The following is a 25821-nucleotide window of genomic DNA, read 5'->3' as shown; positions in this document are numbered from 1 at the left end:
GCTTGTAGTTATAAGCAAAACAGATTGGATGAAGAGGGGAACTGAAAAAGAAGGCAAAATAGGTCAGAAGCATAGCAAAGGCTGACTGTTGGAGGAACCATCATAGGATCAAAAGGGCAGCAGTAGAAGGAACCCAAGAAATTACTGAGGCAATGGTTTGTTTTAGCACCATAGTAGAAATTGAGAAAGGAACAGGCTGACAACAGACCGGTTGCAAAAGAAAGAGCTAAAATCTTTGAAATTGCAAAGGAAATATGAGGCAAGATTCTCAGCACGTAGGAGTAGACCTAGTTGATTGAGGGGGGCTTAGCGAGCAACGCAAGAGTAGAAATATAAAAAGGGGGAAAAGCTTGAGCCTTAGCCCCTTAAGTGCCAAGGACGAGTATGCTCGTCCTTGCATAATCGCCTGGCAGTTAAGGAAACCCAAATCAACATGCAATCCATGCTACACAACAACAATACTACTGATGCTTTCTATTTAGCAGCTAGCAAAGACCTAGAGCAATCAGATTTAAAACTAGAAGCATCAAGGAGTAAACAGAAATAACCAATCCATGCCAACTTTTATGCAGAACAAACTATTGCCAACAGTCAATACTGCACTTGTTACCTAAACCCCATAAGGGGTCCAAGAACTTCTCTCCATGCTTACCATTCATAAATGGTATTGGCTCGTTGATAGATAATATACCAACCGACCCGGGTCAGTCCTTATTTGGTCATGCACTTTCCCGCAAAACCCAAAGCTTTCGCGGGCTTCTGCATGCCTTGTGTGTGTGCCTCCAGGATGTGGGCTGGGATGTCTCTTCCCAATACACATCCTGGGTGCCAGAGAGTCTGGAGTGTCCTGAATGCCTGGGACCACCATGGTCCGTGATTGGTCGACGTATGGAGTGAGTGTTTGTGAGCAGATCTCCCATTGGGTCCTCTCCGTTTTGGCGCAAAGGGAACTTTGGATAAGAGGAGGCTGAAAACACCACTACCATGTCGATCTCCTGAGTTACCGAACAAGGGATAAGAAGCAAAGTATCCTGCAACAAGAAGCCGAGTCGAGGAACCGCTGGTGATCCACTGGAAGGTTTGGCACCCTGAACCCGCTGTCGTCCTGCAAGACCCCTCTGCCTCTGATCGTCCTAGAAGGTCCGCGAAGGCGCTTCGACTCACTGGAATAGTGGGACCAACTATTCTCAGCACCTTCATCAAACGCTGCAAGTAAGCTTCTTCGGAAGTGTCCCTGGGCTGACCAGCTTACGCAGGACGTTTTGCTCTGTCACCGCCGCCGTTTCGGGGAAGCCCTCGAAACTTGGCCTGCTGCTAGCTCTGTGTCCATGGCACCCTCACACCGAATTTCGTACACTTGGCATTCCCAGGTCTGAAGTGAGACGAGTGCGCCCGGACCAAGTAAACGCGGTTGCCGTGTTGCCCTGCTGTGCTAACAACCTGTGCACGTTCGCTGCATTTGTGACCCCCCCTCGACCCTGCATCCTGCTACTGCGGAATCTACACAGTGTCGAGACGTCCTGCTTGTCGCATCCGAACCTGCCAGCAACGTGAACTGAACTGGCGAAGTCTGGGTCTGCCAGCGTCAGGGACCGGTGAGTAGTCCATACCCCAACCGGTGTCCCCTCACGCAGGAGCCCATTTTCTACCGCTGTTGCGAAATAGCGACTATCCCGCACTCTCAACCTGCCTCCTCCCGCAAGTGGAGGTCCTGCTTGAGTAGTGGGGACTTGTTCTTCATCACTTCATTCACCTTCCTGAACTGTCAGGGACCCTTGAAGAGACACCCTTTTCTTTTGTCCATTGCCACAAGCACGTGCAGGTACTATTGAGCATAAGGCTCCTCTCTTCGTAGGGCTTGGACTACCTCATAGTTAGGTGTATTTCTGATGTCGAACGGGGGTCTAACGATTACTTGCACTGCCTGTTTTCCTCCCCATCTAGGTGGTCTGCATATTCCGTGCTCTTAACTCCTTAGACCCCTCGGTCTTGTATATATATTGTATTGATTGTGATGTGTTGGTTTACTTTAGTATTATTGTGATTCTTTGCTATGGTCGATGTTACAAAGGCCTTGTAACAAAGGTGTCTATATTTTTTACATAACACCTGTCCGGAGTAATTTGTAAGTGTCCTTGCTTTGTGTGCTCATTGAGGTCTTTCAGTCACCCTCACCCCTCTTGAGACTTAGTCTTGACCGCCTGCCATAGCTACCCAGATTGGTCTGGCTTGTCCAGAGGTTACCCTGTTCCACAAAACTAGGCTGGCCTTCTGAACCTTTGCCCCTCCATGTCAGAGTTCAGAAATCCATTTTAACACACATGATTTAGCTCTTGATCCAATATTAACTTTAAATGTAACATTTGTCTGACAAACCTATTTAATGCTTTAAACTCCTTCAGTCCCCGTTCTTGGTATTTGGGACATATATTGGGAAAGTCCTTTATGATGAACTTGATCTACAAGCTATAATACTAGATGAGTTAAGGATATGACCTTGCAACACATGCTTGTATTACTGGAACAGGATGGCTATACCTAGATTTGTCAACAATTTCATATCAACACACAGGTGAAGAAACTCAGTTCTTCACTTATGTGTTGATATGAAATTGTTGACAAATCTAGGTATAGCCATCCTGTTCCAATAATACAAGCATGTGTTGCAAGGTCATATCCTTAACTCATCTAGTGTTATAGCTTGTAGATCAAGTTCATCATAAAGAACTTTTGAGTTTTACTTTCCAGATGAAATAATAGAGATGACTTTCTGTATTGGTATTAAAGTTGTTATTGAGGGCTGTATTGAATGCACGTTCCTGGTTTTGGGGACTGCCAAGGTGGTGCCTCTGGCAGGGCCAGGTGGCTGTTGGGCCTGGAGGGGGTACTATTGGGAGAAAACCCCTAGTCACTGTAGCCTGATCCTTGCCATATGGCAGGTGACAATCTGCACAGCGCAGGCCAGTTTTGAAGGCCTAACCATCTCCCACACCACTAGTCCACCAGGGCAGACTAGCCCTGAAATCTTAGGTCATGCCCAAAACACTGAGTCCTTGCAGGGCAATGTTTGTCTGCATCTTCCATATGAAGAGAGCCTAAAGCTCTCTGAGCAGAGGCAAAGGTGCAACATGGACATTTTAAAATTGGAAGTAAAGTGCTTTTCTCTTCACTCAAGTAGCAAGGTGTTTTGTTACAGGTTCAGCCAGTACATCATAGGAGTCCTATCATAAGATTTGTAGGACCTGCACTGAACTTCACAGCCCTGCGGCTACAATGAAGCAAGTATGTGACTCCCCAAAAGATGACATCAGTGTGGGAAATGGTTACCTGAGCATTGTTCCCTGGCAAAGATGTTCTCACGCAGGCATGACGTGGCCGAGGGAACATATAGCTACTGACACCAAAGAAAGTTAGTCTTAGGATTTGCTTTTGCTTTTATAAAAAACTGTCATGAAAATTGCTTCAGGATAGCTACAACAGAACGTTTGTTGGGAAACCTAGTCCTTGAAACCAGGTTTATATATGAAAGACGGCAAATTAAGAAAAAAAGTATACAGGAAGGACTGCTGCTTCAGATATCAACAGAGCTCTAGAAATCGCTGTCTTCTGGGGACCACAAGGACCCTCAACCTCTCTCAGGATTTTAGGGATTCCTCCATTTGCCAAGTGTCCCAAAAGTCCATCACTCCTTCTGTCACTTACTCGCCTCTTCCTGAGCCAAGACACTCTTTCCCTCTATTACACATACCCTCTCCTGTGATCAGTCACCGTTTCGCTCTCTTCACTGTAGCACACCTCTCTTCTGGGCTCATCTCCCCCCTCACTAGTGCACAGCCTGCCTCTGGGGTTCTCTTCTTCTGTTGCCCACTTCAGGGCATAAGTCACTTGTTCTTAATCATTTTCTAACTACCCCCTTGTTGGGGGTCTCTTCTGAACTCAAGGGGCTCTCACCCCCCTCACTGCAGCACACCCCTCTTTGGTGCTGACGGGTTCCTCTTCTCTGGTGCTCGCCAGCTTTCTCAAACTCCTCTCCTCAGCTCCCAGCGCACAGAAGCAGTCTGTAAATCTTAACCTTAGTTTTAAAGCCTTTCCGTCCTCCCATTGACTGAGTCAAACATTTGAATTGATTGTTTAATTGGCTTTCTTTTTCAAACAAGATAGGGAAGTTTTTAAAAGGCTTTCTGCCATCCTGTTTCTCCTTCAGCTTGTTTACAATGCAGGAGCAAGTGTTTGCGTGCTGCCCTTCTCATGCCTTACCTCCTGGCTGTCCCCCTGCGCAGACATTATTTTGTAAGTTTCTGGCAAAGAAATAACATCACAAAGCACAGGACCACCTCTAATAAATTCCCACCTGTGCATAATAGCCTTTCCTCTGGATAGGCTTGGAGAGGAAGTATTTGTCTCCGTAAATGATGCAGCTGCGGCGGAGGGAGAAATATGTTCTGCTTCAAAAGCACTGCTGCTGGCAGAGAGAGTGGGGTTGATATAAGTTCGGGTTTTTCCTTCAAGAATCCTTACCTGTTGACTATGGGGTCTCTCTAGATTTGCTAGTGTTTTCCCACAGCATATTTCTTTCAGAATCCGAAAAGACATATTCTGGAATACTTTCCAGTCTTTGTATTTCTAGACATGATACATCTTGGGGCCTGCAGTCATGAATACGTTGTTTCTTTGGGACTTTATGGTTGTTCCTAACTAGTTTCTCTCTCAGGGGGTCGGTAATATTTCAGCACTCGTCCTGCCTGTCCTACTCTCAGGCGAGCTGTGGGCTGGATGTGATTTTTGCCACTGTGACTTTGTCGCGCTCTGGATACAGTGTTTCAATTTCTCCAGTGTAAATTGTAAAATCTAAGGCTGGAGACGCAGGTCTGCAAATAAACATACTGGCATGGGGAGATAGGAATTGGGAGCCCTCTCTATTGCCACCGTCCACCTCAGGGGTAGGATTGGCTCTGAATTTTTTCTTTGTAGGCCTGCCACCCCCAGCTAGTTTCTGGCCTTGACGCAATTGTAGCATCAATACAGACTTGGAGATATTTTTTTGTACACATTCCTGACAGGTCAGATAATATGTGAGGGGCTTGGGTGGAAGGGGCAGCTGCATTGGAAACCAGTGCCGGCGGTATCCCTGACTGTTGCAGCCAGAACGCACCCAGCCCCTCCGCTGGTGAAGGGGCAGATGTGTGATCCAATGTTGAGCCTCAAAATAATGCAGCCATATACATTCTTTTTGATAACATCCTGCAGTATTTAGTGGTCCTTTTCTGTAATAAGTCCAAACAATAATTCACATTGTAACAGTTACTTAAGCATCTGCTTATGTTCCATTGTGTATGGGATCCGTTATTCAAACTCAAACATTAACTTTTACACTTACTCTAGCCCTATGTGGAACCTTCAAGTTACAGCAAGTTCTAAACTTGTCACCCAAATGTATTGAAACCCTCTTGTTAACCTTGCCTAATAATACTTCACATGTGGGACATCTTGTATTCTCAGCTGTCTGTAGGAAATTATTTTCCAATGCGCCTAGGAGGAGGCGAATATTGGAAAGGCACATTAATGTTGCTGGTAATGTTTCTTTTTGTCAACCTAGCTTTCAATACAAAAATTACTATGCACTAAAGTTAATTTCTCTTAGGTTGTTTAGATAAAATAAGTTACTTGACCTGCAAAGATTTTTCAAAGCCTGGTAGCCAGCTGCCTGAACTTTAAAAAAATACTTTTATTTAACAAAGAAATGCAATCGAAACCACTATGATATTCATCTTGAAACCCAACAAAGATCCTGACTTGCTCGACTCCTATCTGCCAATTTCTCTCATTAACAATGACGTGAAAATCTATTAGAAATTCTTGGCCATTCGCCTGATGCAGGTGCTTCCTAAGCTAGTCCATCCGAACCAGACAGGCTTTATCGCCTGACGTTGCGCCGATAGCAACATCACTAAAGCTCTTGACCTGTTCGAGGTTGCTGGCACGTCAACTCTTGCTGCCAGGCTCATGGCCCTTGACGCCCACAAGGCTTTCGATAGCCTTGATTGGTTCTACTTGGGTGCAGTCCTCTGGCAATCGGGCATAGGCCCTAAATACCAGCAATCCCTACTGGCTATCGACTCCTCGCCTAGCACCCAAGTGTTGCTCAATGTTAGCGCCACTCTTCCCCCCCCCCGGCCCCTATCTCGGTTTCCAGAGGGACACCTCAGTGCTGCCTTCTATCCCCTCTTCTGTTCGCTCTCTCCATGGAGCCACTAGCAATCTGGGTCCACAATAATCCAGGCATAAAGGGGATCTCATGTCAACAGGAGGATAAATTCTGTCTCTAGGACAATGATGTCTTGGTCACTGTAATGGATGCACCTGCCTCAGCGATAGCCCTTATGGATGAACTAGCAGCATTTGGTGCAATCTCCGGGTTCAAGGTCAACTATCCCAAATCTCAAGGGCCGCTTCTAGCGATACCACTGGAGGAGATTTGCCCAATATAATGGAAAAGCAACTGGATTCAATATTTGGGGATGAACATTTCAAGCAAGATTCAAACATTATATATAGCGTAAATTACCCCCCTCTGCTCGCTCAGGTATATGCCGACCTTAAACGCTGGGACAAACGATTGCATGGTTGGGATGGGTCACAGCATTCAAAATGACTATCATCCTGATGGTTTATCACTTCTTGGCTCTCCCAATATATGTCCCACCACACAAATTACACTCGCTACATGGGAACATCCTTGCATTCATCTAACTCCACAAACCCAGAATAGCGAAAAAGGTCCTGCTCAGATGAGAGGGCTTGGCCAGTGTGGGGGTTCTAGATGTCTACCGCAACTATCTGGCCTCTCAACTTTCTCATATCTTTTCATGGGTATAGACTGGGGGAATCTCCTATTTGGGTATACATGGAACAATCCATGTTCAAGTTCTCGTTGAGGCAACTACTGTTCATTAAATCAACACTTGGGCCAACGGGACACTGGCTCCTTTCCGCTACATCTCACATGCTTAAATGTTGCAACATAGCTACCAAGCGGCGTGGCACTCCCATGGGACTAGGACCACTACCACTTATCATTTGCAATCAGAATTCCTCCCTGGGGTGCACTACACGGCTTTCTCTGTGTGGTCTGCGGGTGGTCTACGGGAATTTAGCTTTGTCAGGAAGAATCCCCACTTGCCTTCGAAGAATGCAAATTGGCATTCTCACTACCCGAAAGCGATTGATTCAGATACACTCAGTTTCGCCACTGGACAGCCCACCTCATAACAAAACAGACAGGCACCAGGGACCTCTGTGCTCTTGAGCTCACATTTTTAGCGGGCTGCTCTAGAGGCAGAATTTCAGGGCCCTACAACCTACTAGACTGCTATAACCACCTTGAGCACCTGACATATGTGAAGAGCTGGGAACGTGACCAGGATTCCCAAATCGGGGTGGATTCTTCGCTCAGGATATGGGAACGGAATCACAAGGGAGCAAGATGCACCACAGACCAGGAATGTCAGCTCAAGCTCTGCTACAGGTGGGATGTTGTGCCCGACAGGCTCACACTTCACTTCTTCCTACCCTGATATTTGCTGGAGGGGATGCTCAGACATGGGAACCTACAACCACATGTGGCGTCTCTGCCCCAAAAGGCCAGACATTCTGTAAACCGGTCCTTTCATATATAAAATCAATGCTCAAGGTTTTGCTCTCCCTAGACCCACTAATTATCTTGCTTGGGGATAGTGTAGAGGGAGTGTTTCTGCTAAAAGGCAAGACCTCTAAATTGATCACCCACCTCCTGCTAGCTGCCAAGATTTCCCTGGCCCGCAATTGGAAGTCAAGGTTATGGCGATGTGGTTGGGAAATCTTTGGGCCATTTTAGCTGCAGAAAAAATTACTGCACTAGCTGAAGGGAAATATTCAACCCACATCGCAACTTGGCTACCATTTATTAGCTACACACAGGACTTCTACTGGGGGTCAGGGGTATCAACCAATGTTATACAAACATCTAGCTATGTTTTAGTGCTCAGTTGGACGAGGTTTTGAACATTTGCAGTGTACAATCTTTTATGTTTAATTGTCTTGATAACACCCAATCAATCTTTGCTTTTACAATGTATATGTCCACTTCTGTCAATTTGGATGGCATGCTGTTCCCTTCCATCTCTTGAGAGTTTGTAAAAAAAATACTGCTATCCAGAGCTGGGAAAAATAAAATTATAAATGCTATCCTGGTATTTATTTCACTTTTTTAAATATCATTTTTAACTTTGTGTTTTTTTATTGCAGGATGACTTGTCAAAACTTCAAAAACCTGCGGTAGGTGGCAGTAATTTGATCTAAAGTCGTAGATGTACACAGTGCTCCAAATAAGATTTTAAAGTGAGAGTATTTTACTCCCTATTTTATAAAGTTGGGAGTAAAATGATTTTTTATAGAGTAAAAATGTAAGTCCAATTCCCGATAGGAGCATTTTATAAGCAAGTAAAATGTTCGAACTGGAAAATGAAAATGTTTTTGTAATCATTTCTTTGCATCTAGTTATTCACACACAGTTAAAAGATACAGGCAGTAATGATTGTAGTTGATTCCTGCGGTATTATGTGCACTACCGGTCCAAACATATCCATGGAGCCATATGGTGGAAAGCAGAGGCACAAGGTGCTACAAATCCGTATCCCACTTTTTCTTGGGCGTATTTTTACTCCATGTTTTTACCTATTTTTAGGGAGTAAGTGGTTGATGCACCCTTTATCTGTAGGGCTGGATATACATGATCTTAGTTTTGAATAGTTCTTTTAGGAAAGCTGTCCCCAGAATGAATCGGTTGTGATATTTTGTGGGCTCTTTGATGCAATAAAGGTTTATATAGGTTTCCACGTGCTTTAGAAAACTGAAAAACCTGAAATATTCAGAAATTGTTTATTGGTATGAAATGTTTTTACTACTTTTATCATTTACCAATAAAGAGTAACTTTTTATTTTTTTTAAAAACATTTTTTAAACTGATATTGGTTTGTTGACGGTTCTTCTTCGAGGCATGTTGTTACAATATTAATTGTTTACTCCCACATTATCAACTCTTCTAGATCCAACACCTTAAAAAAACCCTCTGAAGATTTGGGATCATATACACTATATTTAATTCTTGCTGAGGCACTAACGTATAGCAGTTTCCAGAGCCCCGGATGTTTTAATTTCCTTCCTGCAGTTGGTGGCTAAAGTAACTCCCTACCTTTAGTGAGGGGTCAGAATTGTGAGCCAAACAATTTTGTGAATATTTTTCAAAAGATGCCATTTTTTAACTCAAAAGGTTGGATAAATGCCTCACTACCACAACCACCCTGACGAGGATTTCCCTGTTTAAAATAAACTAACAAAAGGTTTCTGTTCCTCACACTTCTACATACAACTCAACAGGATCATGTATGGCTTTTCGCATATAACAAATAAAACTGTTAGGTTCACAACCTCCTTATAATCTGGGTGAATTCCCCTTCCCCAGATAGCAGGAATTTTTTCAACAGTTCCAAAAGAATAAGGAAATCCTGTCTCGTAGCAAAGTTCCAACGCATTATTTATGGTTGCAACTTGACAACAAAATTTCCAACTTGAATCCCACCAACAGTTCAAAATGGTTTAACAAGTTTGTTCCTTTTTCCACTTGTGACAAAGAGCTCAACACAGCTTCTTAAACCGGGAATAATTCCATAGTTCATTAGCACCAACATAAATGTCTGTCACGATAATTTTGTAAGAGTTCACAAACACTTCGTTTAGCAATGTTGGATGTTTCTGCAACAGTTCAAACAACACTTGCTTCAGTGGAATTAATTTGTCAGTACGATTCTGCAACAGCTCACAAGAACATCTTAATGGTTCTGCCACTGCATCTTCAAGACTTTTAACCACACCATAGTACTTCATCTGGTCCTCACCTGCCAGACCTACTACTATAAAGTTCTTTGCCCTGTTGTACTCTCCTTCCAGGACAGACTGACTACTAACGATAAGTACTTCAGTGGTCAAGGTTAGCTTCAAACATATTAGTAATGTATTTTCCTCTAAAACATCAAAGATAACTATTTCTTTGGGGGGGGGACTAAGGAACACATTGGTGCTGGTTGCCACATACAATGCAGGCTATGCCCCAGCCCTCCTGAAAGCCTTCTGCCAGAAGAGCAGCCCTCCTACCACTCTTGTTCCTACCCACTTTTGTTCCACAAGTTCTGACAATAATTCTTTCACTTTTATACTCCTTTGGCTTTAGAAATGTGGGCTTAAGCCAGTTGCTCTTATGGCCACCTTTACATATGGGCAATATGTTTTACAAACACTTGTGTTCTTAATTTGCCTCTCTTGGCTTTGGAAATATTGTTTTTGTATCTCTTGCCTTGGTATGATTCTCTTCTGGCTTGGGCAATGGATGTTTGTCTTGGTTTCTCGAGGTATTGCCCTCTCTTGGTACTGGTCTTAGATTTGCCCCACATAGACACAGTCGCACCTTTCTTGTCTATTTGTTAGATTTTTATTCTGCCAGTTGCTTCGCTTTGAGTCAGCTTGTTTTATAAAAAGATAATCAATCAACTTTGTCAGTTCGATATTCAAAACAACGCTTCTTTTCCCACTTCACTTTAATAGTATTTGCTTTGTGCTTAAGGCACCTGGACTGTGCCGGCGGGTGGTTACGGAACGCTCCAGGGTCACAATCTACTCGTGAACGCACCGCTTCTTGCGTGCGCATCCACTTGCCTCACTGCCTCCAGGTCCTCTGCTTCTGCTTCCCTGCTCGGCAACCTTCTCATGGCGTACCGCAGCCTGCACCTGTCAATAAAGGAGTTCTCCTTGCTCCTACAGCTTTGTGGTGCTTGCCTGCCACTGGTGTCCGTCTGACAACTGGAAAAACTTTCAATCTGTGTGATTCTTGCTGCAGTTCTCAGGGGGGAAAGCCGTTGCTCCCAACGCTTTCCTCTGCAATTAAGCGCTTCAGCAGCAGAGACCCGCCCAGGGCCGGCATCCATTCAGTGCACAATGGTGGTCCCAGCGTCTCTGCTCTCCTGCAACTTCTGCTGTCACGTGGAAGTGTCACAACTACTCCACCTTCTGCTACTGCTCTTCGGCCTGCAATCGAGGGGACATTTTAAGCCCCCCAGTCTCCCTCAGCTGTGGGTTATTACCACTAATAGGCTGCAACTTGTGCTTCTGCAGCCCTCTTCCTTGTCCCAGTACTTTGAGCATTGTAGGAGTCCACAATGTCAGAAATCTGTTTTCTCATGGAAATATCACTATCAGGTTCCTTTGTATCCTCGCCTATATTCCTTAATGGAGTAATAAAGGATTAAATGATGAATGTGTCTCTGTAGAGGGGTTTCTAGTCTAAATTGGTAACATTTAAATACTCCTCTCTTTTATTCCCCTGGGAGTCATAGGAGCTTTCATCCCTGTTAATGTTAGTGATTTTAAATGGGGTTTACTTACTGCAAATACATAACGGGTTATGATGGTGGTTATGATGGTTCTCCCCCAAATTCAGATAGTCAGCTTGAGAAAAGAACGGCTCTTTCTGACAGCAAGCCATTACATATTCTGGTAGTAATGCTAATTCCTTCCTTGAGGGAGACCAATACTGCGTCTCATCCAACAGAGTCCTCCTGTTCCCCTGGGGCCCGTAGAGAAACCCCTCAACACTCAGACCAGAAAAAATACAACCCACTAGGGAAAAAGGCCCAGCACACCTCTTGCAAGAAGAACAAAGTTTTATTTCCACAAAAATAAAAATGCACCGCCAAAGTACTGCTGCCATGGAACATTCTGGCAAATTCAGTACAAGCAGCACTTTATGAAGGCACACAGCGTCATCAGTGATGCAAGTTACATAATGTACAAATCCAAATGGCTGGTTAATACGACCCTATACATAGACTACCTGCTCCATAAGGGATGCCAACCCATTGGTCCCAGCCCCGTCCCTCCATCTTCTTCCACGTGGGCTCCTCCTTGCGCGTCATCAGGTACAAAGATACAAGTAATTGGCATTTATGTGAAGAAAAACAAAACCTGCTCTATCTGTAACCTAATGTGTACCTGGTATTGAAGACAAGGGCTAAAGGCTACTTGGAAGCCATTGCATTAAACAGGCTACAGCTCTATTCCAGACACGTTGGCGCCTGTCCAAAGCTCCCCATCCTAGTTTTGGGTATGTGGTTTTACCCCTTACGTCACCTCGAAGCACAAATCACGTGCCCTGTGGTGAAGGCAACTGGTCCCTGCTTTCTGATCTTCCTTGATCCATTGGGGGTCCAACCGTTTTATGGTCGGTGGTCAGGGACTGACTGGTACCTTGGAATGCTCGGGGTCTTTGGGTGGGGGCATCTGGGTGCGATTACTTACAGCTGGGACGGAAGGTCGAAGGCTCGTGCCCTCCTTCACATGGGATCGCTTTTCGAAGAGAGCCCTCAACCCCCTTGTAGCCTTGCACGGTGCATTCCTTCTGGGATGCGAATGCTAGAAACATGACAATGAAAGGTCTATGAATCTCTGCAGCTCTGGCCTTCACTGGTGCCAATGTTAGAATGAATTCCCTATTCCCACATGCATACACAAATTTCCATGTGTGTGGCTCAGGCTAAATTTCAATATGGCTGCTACTATGTAAGAAGGCATGTATGTCTTGTGTTTTTAAAGCTGAAGTATACACCACCCTCCCGCACTATAACCCCCGGTGACCCCCCTCCCCTCTGTAACCTCCCTGAGCCCCTACTGTACACCTCCAGGCCTCTGCAGCATTCAAAAGTGCTTAGGGGTTTGGGACAAGCGTCCCCCCTTCCCAACAGGCCCTTCTCCTCCCAGGTGATCCTCCCGGCTAATATCACCCCCAGAGTCAGGAAGTGTCTGCCTTTCTCCTGCCACCTGGGAGGAGACTTTAGGTAGGGCTTTTGTGAGGACTCCACAAGATTAATCACACTATCCCCCTCCCCTCTATCCCTGGCCTCCCTCTCTCTCCCTCGCTCCTTCCTTTCTTGGCTTTGTTGCTTTCTCCTTTCTTCGCCCGTCCCTTGGCCCCTCCATCTCTCTCGCTCCCTCCTCTCTCGCTCCTCCTCTCTCGCTCCCTTGCCCCCTCCTTTCTCGCTCCCTTGCCCCCTCCTCTCTCGCTCTCTTGCGCATGCCCTGGCTGTGTGCTCTCGCTCTCTTGTGCGCATGCCCTGGCTGTGTGCGCTTGTTTGCGCATGCCCTGGCTGTGTGCGCTAGCTTGCACGTGCCCTGGCTGTGTGCTCTTGCTCACTTCAACGTGCCCTGGCTGTATACTCTCGCTCGCTTGCGTGTGCCCTGTCTGTGGGCTCTCGCTCTCGCACTCCCTGGCTGTGTGTGCGCTCCCTGACTGTGTGCTCTCACTAGCTCGCGCGCGCCCTGGCTGTGTGCTCTCGCTAGCTTGTGCGCGCCCTGGCTGTGTGCTCTCGCGCGCCCTGGCTGTGTGCTCTCGCGCGCCCTGGCTGTGTGTGCTCCCTGGCTGTGGGCTCTCGCGCGCCCTGGCTGTGTGTGCGCGTGCTCCATGGCTGTGTGCCCTTGCAAGCTCGCGCGCGCCCTGGCTGAGTGCTCTCGCGAGCTCGCGCGCGCCCTGGCTGTGTGCCCTCGTGAGCTCGCGCGCGCGCCCTGGCTGTGTGCCCTCGTGAGCTCGTGCGCGCGCCCTGGCTGTGTGCTCTCGTGAGCTCGCGCGCGCGCCCTGGCTGTGTGCTCTCGCGGGCTCGCGCGTGCGCCCTGGCTGTGTGCTCTCGCTTGGCTCTTGGGCTCTTGCTTGCTTCTCGCCTGACTCTTGCCTGCTTCTCGCCTGGCTCTCGGGCTCTTGCCTGCTTCTCGCCTGGCTCTCGGGCTCTTGCCTGCTTCTCGCCTGGCTCTCGGGCTCTTGCCTGCTTCTCGCCTGGCTCTCGGGCTCTTGCCTGCTTCTCGCCTGGCTCTCGGGCTCTTGCCTGCTTCTCGCCTGGCTCTCGGGCTCTTGCCTGCTTCTCGCCTGGCTCTCGTCTGGCTCTCTGGCTCTCGGGCTCTCGCCTGGATCTCTGGCTCTCGGGCTCTCGCCTGGATCTAGAGCTCTTGCCTCTCTCTCTTGCCTGGCTCACAGGCTCTTGCCTCTCTCTCTCTTGCCTGGCTCACAGGCTCTTGCCTCTCTCTCTCGCCTGGCTCACGGGCTCTTGCCTGGCTCTCACCTGGCTCGCAGGCTCTTGCCTGGCTCTCGGGCTCTTGCCTGGCTCTCTGGCTCTTGCCTGCTTCTCGCGCTCTAGCCTCTCTCTCTCGCCTGGCTCACAGCTCTTGCCTCTCTCTCTCGCCTGGCTCTTGGGCTCTTGCCTGCTTCTCGCCTGGCTCTTGGGCTCTTGCCTGCTTCTCGCCTGGCTCTTGGGCTCTTGCCTGCTTCTCGCCTGGCTCTTGGGCTCTTGCCTGCTTCTCGCCTGGCTCTTGGGCTCTTGCCTGCTTCTCGCCTGGCGCTTGGGCTCTTGCCTGCTTCTCGCCTGGCTCACGGGCTCTTGCCTCTCTCTCGTCTGGCTCACGGGCTCTTGCCTCTCTCTCGGGCTCTTGCCGCTCTCTTGGGCTCTTGCCGCTCTCTCTGGCTCTTGCCTGCTTCTCGCCTGGCTCTTGCCCCTCTCTTGCCTGGCTCTTGCCTCTCTCTTGCCTGGCTCTTGCCTCTCTTGCCTGGCTCTCGCCGGGCTCTTGCCTCTCTCTCTCTCTCTCTCTCGCCGGGCTCTTGCCTCTCTCTCTCTCTCTCTCTCTCTCTCTCTCTCGCCTGGCTCACAGGCTCTTGCCTCTCTCTCTCTCTCGCCTGGCTCACGGGCTCTTGCCTCTCTCTCTCTCGCCTGGCTCACGGGCTCTTGCCTCTCTCTCTCTCGCCTGGCTCACGGGCTCTTGCCTCTCTCTCTCTCGCCTGGCTCACAGGCTCTTGCCTCTCTCTCTCGCCTGGCTCACGGGCTCTTGCCTCTCTCTCTCGCCTGGCTCACGGGCTCTTGCCTCTCTCTCTCTCGCCCTTTCCTCACTCTCGGGCTCTTGTCTCTCTCGCCTGGCTCTCGGGCTGTTGCCTCTCTCGCCTGGCTCTCGGGCTGTTGCCTCTCTCGCCTGGCTCTCGGGCTCTTGTCTCTCTCGCCTGGCTCTCGGGCTCTTGTCTCTCTCGCCTGGCTCTCGGGCTCTTGCCTCTCTCTCTCGCCTGGCTCACGGGCTCTTGCCTCTCTCTCTCGCCTGGCTCTGGGGCTCTTGTCTCTCTCGCCTGGCTCATGGGCTCTTGTCTCTCTCGCCTGGCTCTCGGGCTCTTGCCTCTCTCGCCTGGCTCTCGGGCTCTTGCCTCTCTCTCTCTCGCCTGGCTCACGGGCTCTTGCCTCTCTCTCTCTCGCCTGGCTCACGGGCTCTTGCCTCTCTCTCTCTCGCCTGGCTCACGGGCTCTTGCCTCTCTCTCTCGCCTGGCTCACGGGCTCTTGCCTCTCTCTCTCGCCTGGCTCACGGGCTCTTGCCTCTCTCTCTCGCCTGGCTCACGGGCTCTTGCCTCTCTCTCTCGCCTGGCTCACGGGCTCTTGCCTCTCTCTCTCGCCTGGCTCACGGGCTCTTGCCTCTCTCTCGCCTGGCTCACGGGCTCTTGCCTCTCTCTCGCCTGGCTCACAGGCTCATGCCTCTCTCTCGCCTGGCTCATGCCTCGCTCTCGGGCTCTTGCCTCTCTCTTGCCTGGCTCACGCCTCGCTCTCGGGCTCTTGCCTCTCTCTCTCGCCTGGCTCTTGCCTGGCTCACGGGCTCTTGCCTGGCTCACGGGCTCTTGCCTGGCTCACGGGCTCTTGCCTCTCTCTCTCACCTGGCTCACGGGCTCTTGCCTCTCTCTCTCTCTCGCCTGGCTCACGGGCTCTTGCCTCTCTCTCTCTCTCTCGCCTGGCTCTCGGGCTCTCGCCTGGCTCTCGGGCTCTTGCCTGGCTCTCGCCTGGCTCTCGGGCTCTTGCCTGGCTCTCGCCTGGCTCTCGGGCTCTTGCCTGGCTCTCGCCTGGCTCTCGGGCTCTTGCCTGCTTCTCGCCTGGCTCTCGGGCTCTTGCCTGCTTCTCGCCGGGCTCTTGCCTCTCTTGCCTGCTTCTCGCCAGGCTCTTGCCTCTCTTGCCTGGCTCTTGCCGTGCTCTTGCCTCTCTCTCTCTCGCCTGGCTCTCACCGGGCTCTTGCCTCTCTCTCTCTCGCCTGGCTCACGGGCTCTTGCCTCTCTCTCTCGCCTGGCTCACGGGCTCTTGCCTCTCTCTCTCGCCTGGCTCACGGGCTCTTGCCTCTCTCTCTCGCCTGGCTCACGGGCTCTTGCCTCTCTCTCTCGCCTGGCTCACGGGCTCTTGCCTCTCTCTCTCGCCTGGCTCATGGGCTCTTGCCTCTCTCTCTCGCCTGGCTCATGGGCTCTTGCCTGCTTCTCGCCTGGCTCACGGGCTCTTGCCTCTCTCTCTCGCCTGGCTCACGGGCTCTTGCCTCTCTCTCTCGCCTGGCTCACGGGCTCCTGTCGCTCTCGCCTGGCTCTCGGGCTCTTGTCTCTCTCGCCTGGCTCTCGGGCTCTTGTCTCTCTCGCCTGGCTCTCGGGCTCTTGTCTCTCTCGCCTGGCTCTCGGGCTCTTGTCTCTCTCGCCTGGCTCACGAGCTCTTGTCTCTCTCGCCTGGCTCACGGGCTCTTGCCTCTCTCTCTCTCTCACCTGGCTCACGGGCTCTTGCCTCTCTCTCTCGCCTGGCTCTGGGGCTCTTGCCTCTCTCTCTCGCCTGGCTCTTGGGCTCTCGCCTCTCTCTCTCGCCTGGCTCTTGGGCTCTCGCCTCTCTCTCTCTCTCGCCCGGCTCTTGGGCTCTCGCCTCTCTCTCTCTCGCCTGGCTCTCGGGCTCTTGCCTCTCTCTCTCTCTCTCTCGCCTGGCTCTCGGGCTCTTGCCTCTCTCTCTCTCGCCTGGCTCTCGGGCTCTTGCCTCTCTCTCTCTCGCCTGGCTCTCGGGCTCTTGCCTCTCTCTCTCTCGCCTGGCTCACGGGCTCTTGCCTCCCTCTCGCCTGGCTCACAGGCTAATGCCTCTCTATCGCCTGGCTCACGCCTCGCTCTCGGGCTCTTGCCTGGCTCACGCCTCGCTCTCGGGCTCTTGCCTGGCTCACGCCTCGCTCTCGGGCTCTTGCCTGGCTCACGCCTCGCTCTCGGGCTCTTGCCTGGCTCTCGCCTGGCTCTCGGGCTCTCGCCTGGCTCTCGGGCTCTTGCCTGGCTCACGCCTCTCTTGCCTGGCTCTCGCCTGGCTCTCGGGCTCTCGCCTGGCTCTCGGGCTCTCGCCTGGCTCTCGGGCTCTCGCCTGGCTGTCGAGCTCTCGCCTGGCTCTCGGGCTCTCGCCTGGCTCTCGGGCTCTCGCCTGGCTCTCTGGCTCTCGCCTGGCTGTCAGGCCCTTGCCTCGCTTTCACCTGGCTCACGGGCCCTCGCCTCGCACCCTCCTTTCTTGGCTCCCGCCCTCCCTCCTGCTCGCCCTGGCTCTGTGCTATCGCTCGCCCTGGCTCTGTGCTATCGCTCGCCCTGGCTCTGTGCTGTCACTCGCCCTGGCTATGTGCTGTCGCTCGCCCAGGTTCTGTGCTGTCGCTCGCTCTGTTGCGCGTGACCTGGCTGGGTTGCGTGCTGTGGCCCTGCTTGCGCACGACCTGGCTGGGTTGCGTGCTGTGGCCCTGCTTGCGCACAACCTGGCTGGGTTGCGCGCTGTGGCCCTGCTTGTGCACGACCTGGCTGGGTTGCGTGCTGTGGCCCTGCTTGCATGACACCCACCCAGCCAGGTTGCGCGCTGTGGCCCTGCTTGCGTGCGACCTGGCTGGGTGGCGCGCTGTGGCCCTGCTTGCGCGCAACCTGGCTGGGTGGCGCGCTGTGGCCCAGCTTGCGCACAACCTGGCTGGGTGGCGCGCTGTGGCCCAGCTTGCGCGCGACCTGGCTGTGTGCGCGCTGCATTGACCAAACAAATCTGCATTGAGTGCCGTGCTACTCAAAATCACTGTCTCCTGTCCTGCTGGGTTTATGCTTGGTGACGTGTTGGCATGCATCTTGCTAAATTATCAAGTGTGGCTCGCTTCAAAATGAGAAGGGAGCCTCATCAATGTACCCCTGAGCCTTGGTTGGTGTGGGTGAGGAGGCAACAACTGTTTGGGAGGTGCTAGAATGGCAAGAGGAAGGAGGCAAACTTGTAGCAGAATGTTGCAAAGGCAACTCAGTAGGTTAGGTGACTATTGCAGGGATGTTGTATTTTTATCCTCTCGTGTAAATCATATGGCGTATTACCTATTCCTGCTGTTTTAACGTGGGGAATGGGTAAGGCTCTCTTGCTTCACTGTGTGTGGGGACTTCTGCCCCATAGTGAAATTCAAAAGCTGGCACCCAGGAGTCTAGGCACAGTAAGTGAGCATATCTTAAAGTGATGGATACGAATGTAGTTCAATTTACCTTTTCCTTTAGAAGAAAGTGCAGTGGCCTTCAGAAAAAAAATAATCACCACCAGAAAAATGACTTGAGACTAAATGTTCCAATAACTATGCTGGCAACGTTTAAATGGTGCCCACCTTTTAAAACTAGCAATCTATAGTGAAATATTCCCTAGAAAACAAAATCCAAATACAAGACGTATGCTTTGATGACACTTTTATATGGTCTTGTGGGTACATGTCAGCACCGGGAACATGACAACCTGGGTGAAATCTTGGTAGCCAAGATTTACACTTGAGCAAGCTTGCCGGCCTCAAACACCCAATGGGTGTTTAAAAATGTACTTTCAAGGCTTGAAGGCTCATAACAAAAGGTAATGTACTTACTTAAAAAACTTTATTTCGGTTGTTCAACCATAAAAGTACATTCATTTAAAAAAATGACAATGATAAAATTCATAAAAGACTGAGGATATACAATTTAGGCTTAGACTGAAAACAAAGGCAATATATGGTCTGGCAGGGAGAAAGAAGGTCAAAACAGATATAAAATTGCTGGTGCAATAAGAAAAGTACAAGAATAGAATTCATTTTTACAAAATGCAAGTGAATTGCCTCGACGTTAGACATTAAAAGACAAAGGTCGAGCACTAGTTAGGGTATCGTGAGGAGAGCAACTTCTCGCAGCCTCACCTACTTTCCAATGGTCACAAATGGCACAACACTATTTTAACCAAGAATTGTGCTCTAAGCACCTGTAGATGTAATGGGCAGTTGCATAAACATGAAAATCTGCACATTGGCTCAAGAACCTCACAGCCATACAAGATTGGCGGATCTTGGACTCTTTGAACATTTATTTTAGATACATTTTCTTAGGTGGATGGTCTTATCACAGAACAGTAAAAAATGCATAATGTTCTCGCTAACCACCTTGCATAGTGTTAGCAAGGCGCCACTTACAGGTGAGAGGCCACTGGGAGAATACCCAGTCTAAAGTGCAGATACAAGGCCTTTTCATAGGCTGGAGTGATCTCATCGAAATGTAATTTGGAGCCGGGATGGATCCTCCATTCGAGATAATCCAGACCTAGCTTCAAAGATGCAGCATCAACCCTAGTAAATGTGTTACTTCTTTGCTTCTTAAATTTTATTATCAAAACCTGTTTCGTAGCACTCGGATTTACCCACAGTTCAGACATATTCAGATCTTGAAGAGTGGATTTAACATGTACAGACCATTTCAGACTTTTTCCACTCTCCATTGCTAAGAGGTGGAGCGCTGCATCCCAGTACCTTTCTAGGGCGCATTACTTCCATAATCTGGCCAAAAAAAGGACACGTCTCGCATGGATCTGTGCGTCTACTGGGGAACAGCCTACCGCTAAAAAGACCAGAGAAGGCCGAGCACTAGGAGGGAGCATTAATATTTTTTTTAAATGTGTGCTCACAAACTAATCTTGGAGATATTGACATAACCCCATAATTTGGATCTGTAGAGAGCAGCAGGAAACGATTGTTTCTGGAATAAATCCAATGCTGGTAAGACTGCCCCTTTTCCATGTTTAACATAAAAGGACCGAATTGCACCGCTAACTTGCTCTAAAATGGCTGAGGACTTGAGAATCTGAGCTGTCCAACTACCTTGGAATCTTAGTCCCAAATAATAAAAGAATTCAACCTGCTCAAGCTCCAACCCCTCTACTTTGTCCTTCATTGATCTACGTTTCGAGGGGTGGGGCTTGAAGACCATAACCTTTGATGTATCGATGTTCAGATTCATCTGTAACTCACTGTATTTTTTTTTAGAAAAATAGAAAGGCACTTCCTTAAACCTGTGGTGTGGTGGAGATGAGGACCACGTCGTCTGCATAAAACGGGGCTGTGTATTTATCGAGTCCAATCTTAGGGCTGTCCTGGCATTCCCCAAATAATGCATCTATAATTTCTTGTATGTACTGTGAGAATCCTGAAGTTGTCTCACCTGCTAGTGCCTGGAGATCAGTCATCCATGTGGCCAGTACACGGCCATCGCTATTGGATGCAGTTCCTGGGGGGTGACCAGTGGGGGAGGATCACTTGGAGGGGGGTATCTTTGGGGAGTGGAAGTGGGACACTGAACCCCCTTCGTAGGATATGTAGAAGCTCTACCCCCACCCCCTTTTCCGACACAAACACTTTCTTACACCATGAAAGACAATGGACTAACACCAGAGCCGTTTACCTGCCATGTCCCAATACAAGGGCCATGCAAAGTCAGGAAATTTACAATAATTACACTCACCTGACTGCCCTTTCTCTTCCCCACAGAGATAAAAGGCAGAGCACAAGAGCACACCACCAGCAAGGCCGAACACACGAGGAAGCAGCTATTCCGGACCTTCAGTTCAAATGGAGGAGAAAGGCGGCAAGACCTGAAAGGACGACGACTAGGAGGAAATTGCCCTTGCCCTTTTCAACTCAGGCCTGCAAAGCCGCCGAAATAGAAATCCTAAGACCGGGGAGTTCAGCTGGCGTGTGGTGTATCAGATGTCAACGGTGCTCGGGGCCCTCCCGCACTGATACCCAAGGCGGGAGACACCCTTGCTAACGTGGTACCATCCTTGCCTCCAGAGGCAAGAAATGCCAACGGGTTCAGCACAGCCGGTGAATCAGAGAGAGAGCTGATAGAAAACAGGACTGTTAAGCCCATGGTTGTGAACGGCAACATTGCATGAACTTTTGAACAAAGAACTTGTGTGCGAAAGCTTGAAAGAAAGTCCAGTGAAGGACAAACTTGAGTGGTCAGGTGCCACGTGGGCACTCATTCGAAGAACTCTGGCTGGTCCCCTTTGTTGACACTACAAGTACCAGGAGGCCCTAGGATAGGCCGGCATAAGGAGTCGGAGGGGTCTTACAGGCGTCGAGTAAACGCCTTGTACAATCGAAAGTCTCTGACACATTGACGAGGAGAGCAAAGGGAAGTGAATCCTGCCTTGTGAGAAAGCACAATTACCTTGCGAATTGGAATGAACAGTAATACACCCATGAACATTGTGTCGACAAGAGTGAACCCGGCTGAGTGTTGTCCACAGTGAATGGTTGTTTAAAAATATATTGAGACTCTTGAATGCTACATTGTCAATGAAAGGCTGTAGTGAACCTGACGGAGGGAGGCCCACGTTGTATGAGGGATCGGAGCCTGCCAGAGGGGGATCCTAAGGCGAAGAGTAATCACCGATGAAGAATTATTGAAGGAACGTTTTGTTTTTGTTGATTGTAACACATCAGGTCCTCTAAGGCAAGAGACTTTGTGTGAAAGAGACTTGGCCACAGAAGGCCCTGATATTTTGGAAACAAACTGTAACCTCGTGCTGGCGAGGCCCAGGAGTGTGCTGTGCTAAGTCCCGCCGTGTCCCGTGTTAAAAATGTGTGGAAGGGAGATCCCAGCCATACCATCTTGACTTATCATTTTGGGAACACTTATTTCGGTAAAGATTGGCAATAGGTTTTTTTGTATAGACACTTTTTATTTGACAAGACGCCACTAAGACTGCCTTATTATTATTATTTGATGGTCATAGCTTGCTTCCATCCTAGATATAGGTTTAGACTAGGCATTTTTATCACCCATTTATACAGTTTAATAAACACCATTGAACTGTCATCACTTGTGTCTGTATTTACTGTTGCCACCATGAGTTCCTTACAGTAAATATTAAAGAGAAGGCGGCCAAGGCACAAGCCTGTCTGAACCCCTTCTGGACATCAAAGGTTCCTGTAAATTCACCCGCTAGCCCATAACAAACTCTGGCCCTGTAGGCAGTGTATAGTAGGCGAAATATATGGATCGGAGCACTGGAAACATTCCGCGAGGCAAGTATCTGCCATATTGTTTCTCTGCATACTGAGTCAAACGCTGTCCTTAGGTCCACAAACGCCACATGTAGGCATATTTTCTTTAAAACAACATATTTCTGTGTCAATAAATATTAAAAAAAAACAATTTGGTTTGTCTCTCGCAAAGTAGTATTTTTGTATACATCGATGTTTTTTGTAGGTTGAACACTGGTGCAACTAGACATTCTAATTTGTATGGTTGTGTTGGCGATCTTCGACACATATGACCACCCAATAATCCTCAGTTCCGTTAACACTCACTGCTGAGAAGTCCCTTCTGTTCTTTTGCCATTTTGCTGACAGAAGCTGACCTTGGGATCCTTTCTTACTTGTGATAAAATAACCGACCAGGGAGATAATTGTGTATTCATCAGAAACTGCAGACTTACGATGAGGAACCTCGTTGGTCCACATAACATGTATCCTATCATTAATACAGATCCCAGGAGATGAACGCAGACCATGGATGTCACTGGAGCCGCAAGCAAGCATTCAACCAAACTCATAACCTACACATCGTGGAACACTTAAGATAAGGACTGACGTATAGGGGAACCGTGAAACCCACACACTGGAAAAGCAAAATAGTGGACGGAACATTTAACTCTCAGATTCATTTGTTTCAGAGTCGACATGGATGGCATTGACTGAGTATCAGACAGTTGTTGATAGAATTATAGGGGTTTTGCCTATTGCACAGCAAAGACTTGAAGAGGTAGACTGGAGGGGTACATGAGCTGCTAAGAAGTCTTGAAGAAATGTGAACCTATAGGGTGCTAAGCAGCCGCTGAAAAACAAACGTAAACGTACAAGGATCCCTGCACAGCGTTATCATTTAATAGATGCCTAGAACATTGAAGGATACTTGAACCGAGCAAGTGCTGCTAATGAAGAGGTTCTCACATCTGACGTGCTGAGAACTAATCAAGACATTTGAAGCAAGAGTTTTGAGAAACCTGGGAGATGCCGACCCCAAAAAATAGTAAGAACCTTTTGGTTCTCATTTCTAGAAGGTGCTTGTGTGTTTGCATTATTTATTGAAACCTAAAGTGTGTATGGCCTAACTAGAAAGAATTTACCTGAATTTGGATGAGTTTTCCAAGGCCAAAGTTTGCAAGAGGAATACTGCAAGAGTGTACTGATGTAGTTGTGCAAAGAAAGACGTGACCCAAAACCCGTACAATAAAAATAATCCAAGAGGGAAAATAATCACTGCAACGATTTAAAAGGGAAAACGAGGTTTATTACTTGCAAAAAGGTCTCGGACAGTCCTCTAGAACCAAGATGACGCAGAGCTTGCCACACACCAAGAAGTTAGTGTATATAGCTGAAAAAGGCATATTCGCATACATAGGTTACAGATGATGTATAGCTAGATCCACAATCGGTTGTAGTAAAGTTTACATGAGGAAGTACTCAATACAGGGATTTTAGAGCACATTGCACTTTAGGATTGATTTTATTACGTGTTTTAAGATTGTGTTGTTTGTTTTAAGATGTTAAGGTCATATTTAATATCTCCTTTATATTGAACCCTAGGATACAAATGGGTCCTATATGCTGTTTTTTTCAAATATATTAAATGGTGACCTCATCCTACATTAGCAGTCCAGGCAGGTTTCAAGTGTTTAGGATTCTCAGTCCACAAGGGTAACCTGACTGATGCGTCAACACATGTCCCTGGTATCTCCAAGGGTGTTTTGAAGTACAATGTCATCCCACCACCCTCATTGGCTTCCACATGTAGAAGATGCCAATACCCCGCTATGTTCCCTCGACCAATTGGCCACACCTTATCTAAACCCATTCCCCTATCCATGTGGCCAACTACATCGTTACTATTGAATCCAGGTACATGATTGACCAACAGGTACACTACTAAATCGTCACCATCATGTGATGTGCACCCCTCCGACCCAGACCCGTTCAAAGTAAGACTGACAAAGCCAACTCTACTTTGATAAGGCAATGGGCCTTCTCATTATACCGACACTGCGACGGACACAAGCTGCACCCCAAACTTGTACTAAATTTACTGGCATCACCTCTGCTCCTCCTATCCCAAATTACAGAACATTCCAGACACGACTCCCCCTTATTTCCTTCAAGCCCCAGGTACCCAGTAATGACATGACCACGGCACCGCCCCAGAGTCTGAATTTCAGGGATGTATTTTCTTTGGTTGTGTGTCTACATGTACTTCAAAAGGGGTGACCACTCCTTGGATGAGGGCAGTAGTGCTCTAAATCTTTGCTTTGCCTAAGGGCATCACAAAACCTTGCGCCCTATTCTGATGAATTTGTCTATCAAGGGGCGTGTCCCTACCTGCCCTCCCCATAGATAACATTTAGTTCCCACCGCTTTCAGGCCCTGGCAGCTGGATACAAATGGCATTTATCTGTGCCCCGCGGGTGCCTCTGACCTCTGCTTCTCTTGGAAGTATGGAAAAGGGATTTGTCTGGGGACTGAGCTAAACAGTCTCACAGCTCCACATCGGGACCTTCATTCTGTTCATTGGGTACGGGGCCTTAAAATCCAATATGGCAGCACTCCTGCCATGTTGACATGCTGACCTTGCTCTTACCACAGTACCTTTCTGACTCATCTTCTACCTGCTTCAGCTCTCTTCTTGTACTTCACTTAAGAACAGAACTGTGTGTACTACTTTTAAACATGGGGCCTGTAACAGTGCCTTATCTATAACTGCAACATTAATATATTTGTTGCTCATTCTGTGTTGCTCTATTATGTGCAAAAACGACCTGCATGTAATATGTGCACCTTATACCACACAAAACTCAACCTGCTCACACAGTGGTGCGTACTAATAGGTGTTTCTCAACCTGAACCTTTTTGCCTGACTGGGACACTGTTGGTGCATCCTAACAGTCGAAATATCGACCAAAGTTGTCAAAACTATGGTGTTCCTATTTTGAAATAAAATAAGATGAAAGTAAAGCCAGAAAACTGGTAATTCTGTGTTAAATATCAAGTTGATGAAATGATTAAGAAGCCAAGTGACCAGCCTTGAAACAGTATGCATAGTCGAATGTATCGAAGCTGGTCTTGGGGCGAGAGGAGGTGTGGGGTTCCAACTCCAGTGGTGCAGCATTAAAGATTCAAAAGTCTGATGTAGCTAGAGGGAACCTTAACTGAACCCTTACTGAAGAGCAAAACGTTCTTGTAATTCTATCAATAAAATTAGCATTTGGTCTAGTTTGTATCATTTACCCATTCTGCCTCATATAGTGTTGGAAGTGGTCTTACAAGATTTTGATGAATCTTCCTACCCAAGTCTGAGATTAGACTGAAAGGAGACAAGCAAATATTTGATTATAATTTACACAAGACTTCCCGCTTTGGGGACAAGGACTCTCGTTCCCGTGAGGATCTCAATGAGGCCCTGCATGTGATGGCTTACATGGGCTTGAACAGTACACCAGAGTGTAATTAGTTTCATGAAGATAAAGTGATTGTGCCGAGGAGGCTGATAACAGATGATATGCCAGAGAACCAAGGAGACGGTGCAGAGCGGCGAGAGAACAA

General features: G+C 48.4%; 1 protein-coding gene across 1 annotated transcript in view; it reads left to right on the top strand.

The window, feature by feature from the left end:
* Window positions 1–25821, top strand: part of CYB5A (cytochrome b5 type A) — a 270502-nt gene that overhangs the window by 220838 nt on the left and 23843 nt on the right. Inside the window, exon 3 of the mRNA XM_069620711.1 lies at window positions 8284–8313. Within this exon, the coding sequence (XP_069476812.1) occupies window positions 8284–8313 (30 nt within the window). The remainder of the gene's footprint in view (window positions 1–8283; window positions 8314–25821) is intronic.

Source organism: Ambystoma mexicanum, chromosome 5q, assembly GCF_040938575.1.
Source record: "Ambystoma mexicanum isolate Mex_15411 chromosome 5q, UKY_AmexF1_1, whole genome shotgun sequence".
Lineage (NCBI taxonomy): Eukaryota > Metazoa > Chordata > Amphibia > Caudata > Ambystomatidae > Ambystoma > Ambystoma mexicanum.
The sequence above is the reverse complement of the archived record's forward strand: the minus strand, read 5'-3'. Positions and strand labels throughout refer to the sequence as shown.